Source organism: Manis javanica, chromosome 11 (assembly GCF_040802235.1).
Source record: "Manis javanica isolate MJ-LG chromosome 11, MJ_LKY, whole genome shotgun sequence".
Lineage (NCBI taxonomy): Eukaryota > Metazoa > Chordata > Mammalia > Pholidota > Manidae > Manis > Manis javanica.
The window spans coordinates 18,895,625-18,910,437 of record NC_133166.1 but is presented as its reverse complement, the minus strand read 5'-3'; the positions used below and the strand labels follow the sequence as shown (position 1 = coordinate 18,910,437).

General features: G+C 33.2%; 1 protein-coding gene across 10 annotated transcripts in view; it reads left to right on the top strand.

Annotated features, from left to right (window-relative positions):
* Positions 1 to 14,813, top strand: part of EMSY (EMSY transcriptional repressor, BRCA2 interacting) — a 91,711-nt gene that overhangs the window by 46,911 nt on the left and 29,987 nt on the right. For all 10 annotated transcript variants that reach the window (XM_037010632.2, XM_037010629.2, XM_037010627.2 and 7 more), the window contains 3 exons: positions 1,324 to 1,578; positions 7,784 to 7,933; positions 10,883 to 11,053. In XM_037010632.2, the coding sequence (XP_036866527.1) occupies positions 1,324 to 1,578; positions 7,784 to 7,933; positions 10,883 to 11,053 (576 nt within the window). The remainder of the gene's footprint in view (positions 1 to 1,323; positions 1,579 to 7,783; positions 7,934 to 10,882; positions 11,054 to 14,813) is intronic.

Here is a 14,813-nt window from a genome sequence, read left to right as displayed (position 1 = left end):
ATAATCTAGGTCAGCACAAATAAGCTAAGCACTATTGCACATACATGTCACCATAGTACTAGTTAGTGTTCAGGGATGGGGGAGGTGGGAGAATGTGTAAGTCATATGTGTAAGCTCTCCAGGTGATTCTGACTACCCCTTTTGTCTCCTCTCAAAGTATTCTTCAATCTGTGCTTTTACTGATTCACCCTTAGAGACTTGTAGGACATGGAAAATTTAACAAATGGGGAAGCAGAGGCCCAGAGAGTCAGAGTGACTTGTTAAGGTTTCTTCTCCATTTTTGTCATCCTCCAGAAACATTTTACATAAGAACATGATATTTAACAATTCTACGTAATGCAGTGTAATTGTCATATGGGAGTGTGGTCAAGAAAGGTATAAATAGTCTAAGAACTTGATAATTAGGCTATTAATTTATCAGTTTGTTTTCATTGTTTTAGCAGTACTCAGAAAGTTGATAATGGTGAGTTATGTTCCATGTTCCTTCTGTTAGGAATATTAATTCATTTACAGGAAATAGTCCTGTTGTGGTGTTGATGAATTAGAAGAAGAGTGCTGATGAAAAATCTGGAAGAGGGAAGAATTTCTCTCAGAGTCATAAATCTTTAGTGGAAGTTATTGTTACTCCTTAGATAAGTATGCTTGCTAATAGTGTTTCACTGAAAAGAAATGTCTTAAAGCCTTATATCATCAGAATTTTTTTGCTGTGGATATATTGAATATACTCACTTGTAACTTTTCACATGATTATTTAATGACCCAGTTAGAGTTCTCAAGGAATGAATTTAATTTATAGATTTTTGGAAATTAGATATAGAAAAGCTACTTTGCCATGCTTAATAGTCCAAAAGATGAATGTTTCAGTATGAATTATTTTATCTAATGGCTGCATTTAAATATGCTCATTAGAATGTGAAAAGTAATATTTGAAAAATTATATTGCAAATAAGATTCAGAACTTAGTTTGCTCTGTTTTTATATTACTCACATTGAGAATGTACATTTTCTAACAGAAAATCTATTGAGAGATGTGTGAAAACATCCTGCCTGGTGCTTTATTTCTTTCATTCTAATGCTTCACTAAGGGAAAATCAATTTTTTTGAGTGTGATAGCAGTGATACCTCCCTTGCAAAGTTTGAGGACTTAGATGATAAATTAAACTTGTAAAATACTACATGTTATATCCGACACTTAGTAGATGTTTAATAAGTCACTGGTTTTATTGACTTACCTAGTCTTTAAATCATCATTGACTACAGTAACTAGAAGTAACTTTTATTATGCTTTACTGTTAACTTCTCTTTTCCCTTACTGTTCTACAGGTGTATCTACTTCAGCAATCAAAGTGGCATCAACCAGACTTCCTTCTCCCAAAAGCTTAGTGGGTGCCCCAACTCAGATTCTCGCACAGTTCCCGAAACAGCATCAGCCATCTCCTAAGCAACAGTTACATCAAGTGCAGCAACAGACGCAGCAACAGGTGGCCCAGCCTTCTCCCATATCTCATCAGCAACAGCCTCAGCAGTCTACTTTGCCACCTGGTATCAAGCCTACCATTCAAATCAAACAGGAATCAGGTAACTGGAAAATGTTTACAAGGTATGGTGATTCTTCCCCCAATCACCAGTTCTCAGAAGATTGCTAATATATATAGATTACGTCCATTATCCTCAAGCACTAGAGTTTTAGTTCTAAAGTATATTTTGAGGCTCTCCTGTTGGAAATGCTTATATAAAGAGAACTGGAGCTTGGGAATAGAAAAGGGACAAAAAGCAGCCTGCACAGCAGGAAGAGTAATTTTCAGTGAACTCTAGGGAGAGGTAAAGGAAGTTGAAGAAGCAAAGCTGAGGAAGATTTTAGAACTATACTCTGGGGCCATCGGGATTGTGGTAAGTGGGCAATGGAAAAAGTAGTCTGGGGAGTCTTGTGTTAGACGGCTATGTAATAAATTTGGTATAAAGTTGTCATGGGCAGCGGTGGTCAGATTATAGGACATTGGGGGTAGTGAAGAAGTTTGTGGTTTGAACAGTTTGTTGAAAATATCTCCAGCACAGTGGGAATTCAGAGGCAGGAATCAGTTACTGTAAGTTATCAAATTATAAAAGTATTGAATTAAAAGGAAATTAAAAAGCATTTTAACATAATATCTTTAAGGAAAGAAAGTGGATTTTTTTTCTTCTAATGAACCTGGACTGTTTTTGGTGGTAGAACAGGAATTTGGGAGATGCTGGCATTTTCAGTTCTGTTTCATTTTTTGATAGGAACATTTTATTATTTTTTGATATAATTGACATACAACATTGTATTAGTTTTATGTGTACAGCATGTTTTGATATATGTATATACTGCAGAATGATTACTGTAATACATTCAGTTAACATCTATCACCACACAGTTACACAAATTGTTTTTTCTTGAGAATTTTTAAGATTCATTTTCAAAGCAACTTACAAATGTACAGTACAGTATTAACTGTAGTTAACAGGGTGTACATTATTTATCTCATTTATCTTATTTATAGCAAGAAAACTTTTGACCACCTTCACACATTTCAGCTAAAGCCTAGCCCCTGCCTCTGGCAACCACCGTTCTGGTCTCTGTATTACGAGTTTTTTTCTTTTTTTTCTTAAGATTCTATGTATGAGTGTTATCATATAGTATTTGTCTTTCTCTGTCTGACTTACTTCATTTAGCATAATGCCCTCAGGGTCTATCCATGTTGCTGCATATGGCAGGATTTCTTACCTTTTTATCCTGAATGACATTCCTGTGTACATGTGTGTGTGTATCACATTTTCTTTATCCATTCAACCATTGATGGATACTTAGGTTCCTTACATGTTTTGGCTGTTGTAAATGATGTTCAGTGAACATGGGGGTGGAAATATCTTTTTGAGATACAGTTTTCATTTCCATCAGATAAATACCCAGAGGTGGAATTGCTGAATCACATGACAGTTTCATTTTTAATTTTTTGAGAAACCTTTATACTTTTTTCCATAGTGGCTGTACCAATTTATATTCCCACTAACAGTGTATGAGGGTTCCCCTTTCTCCATACCCTCACCAACGTTTTTAGTCTTCTTGATATACCCATTCTCACAGGTAGGTGATATTTGATTGTGGTTTTGATTTGCATTTCCCTGATGGTAAGTGATACGGAGCATCTTTTCACATGCCTTTTGGACATTTGTATGTCTTCTTTGGAACATTGTCTATTCAGATCTTCTGCCCAGTTTTTAATCACATTTTTTTACTGTTGAATTGTATGACTTCTTTATGTATTTTGGATATTAACCCCTTATCAGGTTTATGATTTGCAAATATTTTCTCTCATTCCAAAGATTGCCTTTTCATTTTGTTGATGATTTCCTTTGCTGAGTAGAAGCTTTCTAATTTGATGTAGTTTCACTTGTTTATTATTGCTTTTGTTGCTTTTCTTTTGGTGTTAAATACAAAAAAACTGATGTCAAGGAGCTTACCCACAATGTTTTCTTCTAGGAGTTTATGTTTCAGGTTTATGTTTCAGGGTTTATGTTCAAGTCTTTTTCCATTTGAGTTGATTTTTGTGTATGGTGTAAGGTAGTGGTCTAGTTTCAGTCTTTTGCATATAGCTGTCCAGTTTTTCTAGCACCATTTTTTGAAGAGGCTCTCATTTCTCATTTTGCATTCCTGCTCCTTTGTCGTAAATGAGTTGACCATATATGTGGGGGTTTATTTCTGGGGTCTCTGTTCTGTTCCGTTGATCTAAGTATGTGTTTTTATGCCAATACCATACTATTTTGATTACTATAGCTTTGTAACGTAGTTTGAAATCAGGATGTGTGATGCCTCCAGCTTTGTTTTTTCTCAACATCACCTTGGCTGTTTGGGGTCTTTTGTGGTTCCAAGTTGTAGGATTGTTTGTTCTATTTCTGTGAAAAATGCCACTGAAATTTTGAAGGGATTGCATTGGATCTGTAGATTGCTTTGGTTAGTAGTATGGATATTTTAACAGTATTAATTCTTCTAATCCACGACATGTAATGTCTTTCCATTTATTTGTTTCTTTACTTTCTTTCATCAGTGTCATAGTTTTTAGTATACAGGTCTTTCATCTCCTTGGTTAAATTTATTATTATTTTTTTATGTAATTGTAAATGGGACTGTGTTCTTCATTTCTCTTTCTGATAGTTCATTATTAGTATATAGGGACACAACTGATCTTCATATTGATTTTGTATCTACAACTTTACTGAATTTGTTTATTCTGATAGTTTTTTGGTGGAGTCTTGGGGCTTTCTATATATAATATGTCACCTGCAAATAGAGACAGTTTTACTTCTTTTCTGATTTGGACACCTTTTATTTCTTTTTCTTGCATAATTGCTCTTGGCTAAGACGTCTAGTACTGTGTTGAATAAAAGTGGCAGGAGTGGGCATTCTTGTCTTATTCTGAAAATGGATTTTTCATCATCTCTTTGGAACAGCAGGGGTGAAAGATACACTAAAACATTAGTAAGCAGGGTGAGGTTAATTAATACAAAATCTGTTATGGCTAATAAAGGCTGTATGATATTATATACTCTGTTGCTTGGATTCTTTTTTATTTCGTGTAAAAATGCTTATGAAAGCTTTTCACGTTTACTCAAAATCTCAATCCTTTAACCCTGTTTCCCATAAGTCTTAAATTTCTCATTTGTAGTCTTATGCCATGACTGCTTTCAGAAATCTATCATAGTTAGGGGAGGAATATGTTATTAATAAAATCCCAGTAATAGAGCTGGGTTGTTCCCTAATACAGATTTTGATGAAGTTCAGTTTATCAGTTTTTCCTTTTATGGATCATGCTTTTGGTTTCAAGTCAAAGAAACCAGAAACTTGCTTAGCCCTAGGTCCTATAGTTTTTCTCCTTTTTTTCCTGAAAGTTTTATAGTTTTATTTTTTACATTTAAGTCTGTGGTCTATTTTGAGTTAATTTTTGTTTAAGGTTTAGGTTGAGGTTAATTTTTTTGCCTTTAGATATGTTGCTTTAACATCGTTTATGGAAAAGACTATCAAACTCCATTGAATTGCTTTGGTATCTTTGTTAAATTCAGGGTATATTTGTGTGGGTTTTATTTCTAGGTTCCATATATTCCAGTGATCTGTATGTCTCTCTATCAATACCAACTGTTTTGATTACTGTAGGTATGTAGTAAGCTCTAACATCAGATAGAGTGACTTCTTCCACTTTATTATTCTGTTTCATAATTATTTTAGCTATCCTACTTCTGTTGCCTTTCCATATAAACATAATATGAAGCCTGTCTGTGTGTACTAAAGTGTGTGTTGGGATTTTCCTAGGAGTTGCATTAAACCTATAGGATCAGTTAGGGAAGAATTGATGTCTTGTTGAGTCTTGCAGGCCATGAACACAGCATGTATCTGCATTTATTTAGGTCTTGACTTCTTTCATCAGTGTTTTACAGTTTTCAGCATACAAATTCTGTATGTGTTTTGTTAGATTTATTCCTAAGTATTTCACTTTCTTGAGGTGATTGTTAATGGACTTACGATTTTAATTTCAATTTCCACATGTTCATTGTTACATAGAAATGGTGTTGATGTTGTAGTCTCTGACATTAGTAAGATAACTTATCAGATCTGTGAGTATTTTCATGGATTCCTTGGGATTTTTCTATGTAGGCAATTGTGCCATCTGTAAATAAGGATGGTTTTATTTCTTCCTTTCCAATCTGTTACACCTTTTATTTCTTTTTCTTGTCTTTGATATGCTAGAACTTCCAGTGCTGTCTTGAGTAAGAGTAGAGTGAGCTGACATCCTTGTCTTATTCTCACTGTGAAGGAGAAAATATTCATACTTTCACCTTTAAGTTATGTCAGCGGTTGGTTTTTTGTAGATGCCTTCTATGAAGTTGAGGAAGTTTCCCTCCATTCTTAGTTTTCTGGGAGTTTTTTCCCAGAAAAATGAGTGTTAGATTTTGGCAAATTCTTCTTCTTAGTTTATCTGTATGGTTATGTTTTTCTTGTTTAGTCTATTGATATGTGGATTATATTGATTGATTTTCTTTGAGCTACTCTTGTTTATCTGAAATAAATCCACCTTGGACATGGTGGAGAATACTTTGTATACATTATTGGACATTTTGTTGAGAATTCTTGTGTCCTGTTTCTGGCAGATAATGGTCTATAGTGTATTTTTCTGTACTGTGTTTGGTTTTAGTATAAGGGTAATACTGACCTCATAAAATGAGTTTGGAAATACTTCTTCCTTTTCTGTCATTTGGAAGAGGTTGTATAAAATGGATTGGTGTTGATTCTTTAAATGTTTGGTAGAATTCTACAATGAAAACATCTGCACCTAGAGATTTTTTTGGGGGGAGCTTTTAAATTATGAATTTAGTTTCTGTAATGTGTGTAGGACTAGTCAGGTTATCTGTTTCATTTTGGTTGAGTTTTGGTAATTTATGGTTCTCAAGGAATTGAGAACAGTTCTAAATTGTTGAAAATGTATGAAAAGTTGTTAGGTATAATCTCTTATTACCTTTTAATGGCTGTAACATCCTCTGTTTCCTGATACTGGTGGTTTGTATCTTCTCTGTCTTGTGAGAGTAGCTAGAGGTGTATCAGTTTTATTGAATGTTTTTAAAAACTGGGTTTTTGTTTCATTGGTCTTTTTAATCATTATTTTTTTCAATTTCATTATCTTTATTATTTCCTTCCTTCAGTTTGCTTTGGGTTTACTTTGCTTTTCTAGTTTCTTGAGGTAGGAACGTAGATTACTGAGTTAAAGACATTTTCTTTTTTCTAAGCATTTAGCACTTGTATCTACATACACATAAATAAGTTGTTAATTTCTCACAGCACTGTGTTAAGTGCATACCGCTTAATTTGACATGTTATATTTTCATTTTCATTGAGTTTCCTGTGTTTTTAAATTTTGGCATCCAAAAAAGAAATAAAATTTTTAGTTGTTTGGCAATACATTTATCCAGTTAATTGTTTCAGAGAATTAGTGTTGTTAAAGTGTTAGCAGAAATTTCCAGTTAACAATTATTAGTACTTTAATTTCTAGTTAGCATGAGAGATTTCTCTTAAATGGACATTTTACATTCGGAAAGTCAGTGTTACAATTACAACATTTAAGTAAAAATTTTGAAAATGTAAAGAAAGTCACAACATCACATCTCCTAACATTTTTATTTTTGTGTTTACATACTGCCTTCAAATTTTTATCCACATGAATATTTTACATATATCCAATAATAGTGTATCCTTTATTTTGTATTTGACAGTATTAAAAATACTTTTAAAAGAAGTCAATTTAAAAATGAAAGTTAAAAAATAAAATATTCTTGGTCTTCATAGGTTTCAACAGCCTTTATAATTTAAGAGGTTAGGGAAATCATTGGTGTAGTTGGGAATATATTAAAAACTACATTAACATTTTATTTTTTATCCTAATCCTTTCATCCCAAGTATTTGCATGGAACAGGTTATTCGTCTTATAGAAATTCAGGTCAATGGCTAATTTGGTTTGAAATCTCTTACATGACATGATCATTGTTTAAAAAATTTTTCTTTGAGAACTTGTTAATAGCTTCTGTAATGTTTTAATTGTATTCCTGAAAGAGAGAAATTCAGAAAGATATTGAGGAATAGAAGTTTAAGGAGCTTCATCAGTATGAAAAGCTTCTCTAATTTAGGCAAGACTTGAGTACTGCTGCCCTCTTGGGTTGGTATAAGGCACATGTTTTTTAAAGTAATTTGTACTGAGATTTATCTTTTCTTCTTTCACAGGTGTTAAAATCATCACACAACAAGTTCAACCAAGTAAAATCTTACCCAAACCAGTGACAGCAACTCTGCCCACTAGTAGCAATTCCCCTATCATGGTGGTTAGCAGTAATGGTGCAATTATGACAACTAAGCTAGTAACCACTCCTACTGGTAAGTTTTCCTGAGCATCAGTCTGTTCATTCATTATATATTCATTGAGTAATATCTCTGTACCAGCAATGTACTTTACATTGGGGATATAGATTAATGAAACAATTCTTCAAGAGGCCATCTTCCTACCAACTGAAATTAGCTTTCGTTATTGTCAGTCTTCTGTTCTTTTCCTTCATAGCATATACTGCAGTTTCTAAGTACCTAGGAACTTGTTTATTGATTGTTTAATGTTGTTCACCTCTATTAGACCATAAATTCCATGATAAGGGACCATGCCTGTTTCATTCACCATTTGTTCAGTTACATTTGTTGAGTGAATGAAAACACAGTCGTACCAGTAAGGATCTCACTCTGATGAGGTTGAGAGTCTGTGTTACAGTACAGTATAGTAAGCATTATTCAGACAGAGGGAAGCCCAGGATGCCATTTTGCACAGATATGAGAAAACCAGACCATGCCCAAGAAATTGACAGTATAGAGCATTTTAAGTAGTATCACACTTGCAACCTTGAGTAGTTTACGTGTTATATGAAATCAGTATATAAAGTCCCTGGTATGTTCAATAGCTATTTCTATGAACTAATATTAGAAATAGCCATTACTATTACTTTAAATTTATATCTCTTAGCAAACTTTTCGAGGAGGGTCAGTGTTTAGATGATAGAATCTAAATAGTATAAAATGATACCTGTCTCAAGTATATAAGCTTTCATCTATGGGCCAGTATGTAAAAGTCTGTACAAACACTATACTTAATCTTTCTTAGCCTTTAATATATCCATTTTCAGCAACAAAATAGAGACTTATGTTAAGAAACTTCCCAAGGTCACACAGCCAGTAAAAGTCAGAACTGGGATTTGAACCCAAGTCTGTTTGACACAAAACTTGTACTTTTTAAAAAAAATGTTTGTGGTAAAATATAGATAACATGGAATTTACCATTTTTACCATTTTTATGTATACAGTTCATTGGTATTAAGTATATTCACATTATTTTGCAACCATCTCCACCATCCAGCTCTAGAATTTTTTCATTTTCCCACACTGAAACTCTGTACCCATTACACAGTAACTCTCTCCATTCCCACCCTTCCCCAGTCCCTGGAAACCACCATTCTACTTTCTGTCTCTATGCAAAGCCTATGCTTAAAAAACCCTGTTCCCCTTGTTTTAAATCTATCATACTTCCCCAGAATTTTTCTCCATTTGGTACTAAGTGTTACATATATATGATTCCTCATGTTAGGGAAAGGTAGTGAAAAATAATATGTCTGTAACTATGTATCTATATTAGAATAAGTGTCTATTTTTAAAACAAAAGCTTAAGTTGAAGTTTTTTTCACTTATAATTCAATTAATTCAAACTGTGTATCTTCACATTAGATTTTTTTTCTGATTCTGATGTATGTTTATAACCAGTTTAATTCTACTTAATGTTCTTCCCTTCCTCCCATTTTTTTGGGGCAGTAGTTATATTTTAAAACGGTGAATAACTTGCTAAAAGCATTTTGGAGGGAGTTGCTGAAAATAGCCTAGTGACCTCTGAATCTAATTATTATGAAAACATTTTTCCAGTTGAAGAAGGTGTCATCTTAGTCATCTTCATTTTCCCTAAGACTAATAGTTCTTAGTTTAGGAATAAAATTTCTGAATGCTGGATTTGTAAGAAACTACAATAGGCTCATCTGCTTAGTTTTTTTTTTTTTTTTTTTTTTTTTTTGAGAGGGCATCTCTCATATTTACTGATCAAATGATTGTTAACAACAATAAAATTCTGTATAGGGGAGTCAATGCTCAATGCACAATCGTTAATCCACCCCAAGCCTAATTCTCGTCAGTCTCCAATCTTCTGAAGCATAATGAACAAGTTCTTACATGGTGAAGAAATTCTTACATAGTGAATAAGTTCTTACATGGTGAACAGTACAAGGGCAGTCATCACAGAAACTTTCGGTTTTGATCACGCATTATGAACTATAAACAATCAGGTCAAATATGAATATTTGTTTGATTTTTATACTTGATTTATATGTGGATCCCACATTTCTCCATTTATTATTATTATTTTTTTTATTTTTAATAAAATGCTGAAGTGGTAGGTGGATGCAAGATAGAGGTAGAAAACATAGTTTAGTGTTGTAAGAGAGCAAATGTAGATGGTCAGGTGTGTGCCTGTAGACTATGTGTTAATCCAAGCTTCATCTGGTTAGTTTTAATTCCTGTTTGGGAAAAGAAAAAAGTCCTAGAAATAGTGGGGGAAGAATATAAAATCCTTTGAGAGACATGAAAAAGAATATTCTAAGAGGTCAGATACAGTTGAGGAAATATGAAAACAGTGAACTTCTTAGGCTAAAAAGAAATATTCCTGGCAACTTTTGGCAGCTTCAGCTTTAATCTCTAGTAAAATGATGGAGTAACTCATTAAATACAGAAATATTTTTAGAGGGTAACAGAATACAAAACAGTAAAAGTTTACAATTTCAGGCAAACAAATACTGCCTTAGTTGATGAGTGCTGATGTTGGGATTTGGCACTAGGACAGCATAAAAAAGATGCAGAAAACAAACAAACAAACAAACCCAGAATCAGGGACCTTAAAATCTGTAACAGAAATATCTAAAATGCTGTGGCAGGAAAGATGATTAAATATAAGTTTCTTTTGGCATAAAACTAGTGGAAGAAGGGAACCGAGTTGCACTTTTTCTTAGGGTTAGTAATTTGATATAATGCATCACAGAATTTTATGTGTAAATTTAAATTGATTTGGCTATAGTTCTTTCAATGTACATTGAAAACTGGTTGTAAATTGTTACTTACTGTCTTGACATCTTGAAATTCCATAAGTTAAAGTGATGCAGATTACACTGAATGATAGTTATACTGTATAAATTGTCATTCTTCTATAAGTAACAGCAAGTTTTTCTTTTGGCTTTTTCCTTTTTATAGGCACACAGGCCACCTATACCCGACCAACAGTGAGCCCATCCATAGGTCGGATGGCTGCAACCCCTGGAGCTGCAACCTATGTGAAAACTACCAGTGGTAGCATCATTACAGTAGTCCCCAAATCATTAGCTACCTTGGGGGGCAAGATAATTAGCAGTAATATAGTTTCTGGTAGGTATATCTAAAATGTTAAAGGTATAGGTGACGAGTAAGAGGAAAAAAAACATACTTCATTGTTGAAGGATTCTGTTTTATCTCAGTTTTCTGTTTGGAAAAGTAAAAGCTTTGTTTTTAGTCCTGATGTAGTGACCAAGTATAGTTTTTTAGTTCTAGTATTAAGTCCTCACATACTAAGCTTTTGGTTGTTTTAAAATGGAAAAAACATTTAATTGTTTCTAATTAGAATGGGAAGATTATGGCTTACATCTGCATACAGATTTGTCATTTATAAAATATTCTCCTATTTGTCAATCCATTCAGATCTCCTGAGTTAGTGTACAGATACAGATTTAAGTTTAGAGAGGTGAAATTCTCCTATCCAAGACTGTACAAGCTAGATAGTGAAACAACTACTATTTATTCATCTAAATGTGTTTGTATTATATTCATCTAAGTATAATATCTTATATTTCAGTTTACTAATGTCACTTTAGCTTATTAAAATTAAAAATACTTGAATATCTTTATTTGCTTTTCACCATTTATATTGACCGTTTACTTTTTAAAAAATATTTTATTCAGTTAATGAAGGCTAATGTTTACTGGTATTTTGGAACCTTACCTAGCTTTTATTGGCTCATTAATTCCTGTAGTATTTGTGTTGTGGGCCCTGAAATAGAATGTTAATATGGCATCCGATTTGATTGATTATTATTTTTTAAATAAATTTATATATATAAATAATCTCTGATCAAGCAAGCCTTGTAGACTTTAACTGTCTACCATTTTTGTAGACTACTCATTTTGTATGTCCCAGGTGAGTTGTTCTAACATTTTAAAGTGAAGGGATAGAAGTTCCTGGCAGAAATACAATGTTACTGATAACTCAGGAAGTGAAAAAAAGACAAGAAGAGCAGGGATGGTATTGGCATAAAGTGTAATATTTAAAGCTGCTAATTTTGGCTCTGCTTTTAAGTGTAAGCAAGGAAATCCAGTGTTTGCCAAACTGAAGGGGGTGAAATTAGAAGAGATAGAATCATTATAGTCAAGTTTTAAGAGGATATTTTAAATAACAGTTAAAACTCAATTAATTTCCTGACAATATCTTCAAATAGCATAGAGTTAACATACTCAAATATTTTCAAGAAGTGATCGTGTTTTTTTACTGGTAAGCTTTTTTTTTTCATAGCTTCTTATGATCATAAGAGTTTTTCTTATATATTATATATAAGAATAATCTGGGCCAATAAATTTGTGTTCTTTAATCCTACCTACTATAATGCTCAAAATTTTTTAAATCTTATTTTTAAATAGGAATCCCTGGAATGCATCAGTATCATAGCCCATGATCCAAATATGATTCCGTTACTTGCACCCATTATATCTTGACTCTTTGTAAGTAAGGACAATTGATACAGGTTCTCTGATGTGGTATGAACCAGATACTGGGCAGAGGGCTGTGATACATAGGGATGTATATGAGGTGCAGTCTCTGCCCTAGAGAATCCTAAACTAATGAGCCTGAGAGAACTAAGACCGAGTACTATGAAAGCATAGAAAGAGAAAAGTGAGAAATATTTTTTGCTTCAATATGACATGGGTAACCTGAAGTGCAGAAACATGCTCACCGTAATTTTAGTCTTTTATAATTTGATGATTCTAGTCATAATTTGTATTCTATTTAAATATAATGGTGTACTTGCATTTCCTTTTGCTATGCCTCTTCTATTTGCTAACATTTCCCCCTCCCATTTTGATAAACTAGTGAACTTGGTTTGCAACTGTCTCAAAAATTGACACATCTCTGTAACAGAGAGGATTAGATAATTTTGTAGATAAGAATATAATTCATGAGCAAGTTCTGTCAAAAAGTAGTGTTTATACTTTGGTGGGGAGTTTAAGCTTGATTTACATTTCCTTGAGGTAGATTTTAATGTTTACTTTCTAAAAACACTTTTTTATTAACTGAATATTTGGTGAGGTTGCATTGTCAGAGGCGGCATAACCAGTCACATATTAGGGATTAGAGTTAGTTCAGAGTTAAAAGTTGATATACATGAATCATGGACAGCTTGTTTTTCATGGCTCTTAACAGCTCACTATGCAGAGACTACAGATAAAGGGGAAAACATTTGTGAAGCTGGTCTGTGGGTCAAAGTGCTTTTATATGTAACCCGAGTGTGTTATCTTAGACTGATGAGACATAATTGTTATACAGATACTGTATCAGGATTGCCAAAAATTGCTGTGTAACTAGAGTATTCTTATTTTTAGTGCAGTCTTATTTCTAAAACTAGTAGGAATGCTAAGATGTTCCAGTAGAAAAGAATAAAATTTTGTTTAATTTTTCTTCTTGAGAATGTATTAGTCATGTTTTTAATGAGTTCCTGTTCTATGCTTAGTCATCTGATCATTTATATCCAAACCTATAGAAGAAAAATGTGACTCACCTGTTTTCATAGACAGAGGAAATAACAGGTGCAAAAGTAGCACTGGGACTAGTATACTCAAAGACCAATGTGGAAAGTAACCCACTGAAGGAGAGTTATATTTTGGATGATCCTGAAAATTAAATTCTGATGGAATTGGGAAAGCTAAGCAGAGAAGTTTGGGTTTTGTGTGCTAGGTAATAGGAAGCCTTAGTGAAGAAGTTACTTGTTACACTAGAGTTTATGTCTAGTAGGAACAAATAAGATCTTATTGGTAAATTGATGATCTAGAGGGTCAGATCATACAGGACTTTGAAACCCAAGAGGTGAAGCTGGTGTATGTACAGTAGGGATTAAGAAGGTTTTTGACTACACGTTTTGGGGTCTTGACATGATGAAATTAATTTGTTTAGGATGTTTGATAATGACAGCATCAGAGCTATCAGCATGAAAGAAAAACTTGAAATAGGGAGAGAATATGGGAAGCCAAAATATATGAGGGTATTGTCTGTTAAGCTGACACTGATAGCATTTTGAAAGAAGCCACATGTTGGTAACAAATTGAGTTTATTCACATACTCATTGAACAACTATTACTCAGTAATTGTCATACACTATGTGCTAAACACTGAGGAATTAGTGACCTGAAAAAGACACATTGTGGAGCTCAAGGGACTTTCATTTTGTTGGGGGATAAAGAGAAGAAGACAAGGTAAGATTCAAAGATTTGCACCAGGATTTCTAATTTGGATAATTAGAATAATACAGGATACAAATTTGATAGGCAGATAGATTTGATAGGTAGAAGAAAAGTAGATTTTGAAGAATGTGGGGGAGGGGGCAAGATAATATGTTTGGGTGAGTATATATAAATCTACTAAGTAAACTTTAAATTTATATTTGAAAATTTAAATTCATATATATTTAAAATAGAAATTGGAGTTCACATTCTTCAGAGTGCTGCAGATCACTTGATAACGTGGCTTGGTCTGCAAGTCAGTGTTTGTCTTTTTTGATCACATAAAAATATGTGGCTTGTTTTTATACACTTTAGAGGCTAATGTGAATTTTGATAAGTATTTGCCTCTTTTTTATGTTCTTTTTTTTGAAGAGCTTTCCCACCACACTAGTCACATAGATAGAATACTGTGTTTGGGGGAAATATTTGTCATGGAATAGAGATTCTGATTTGTTTCAGTTAACTAGTCAGGAATATTGATGGAGAAACTGATAGTGATATTTTTAAATCCTGAGTTTAGTGTATAGGTCCTCAGATTGCAAAAAGATGACTGCTGTGCATCAATTTTTAATATTCTCTTATTCTAGGACAACTTACTGTTCTA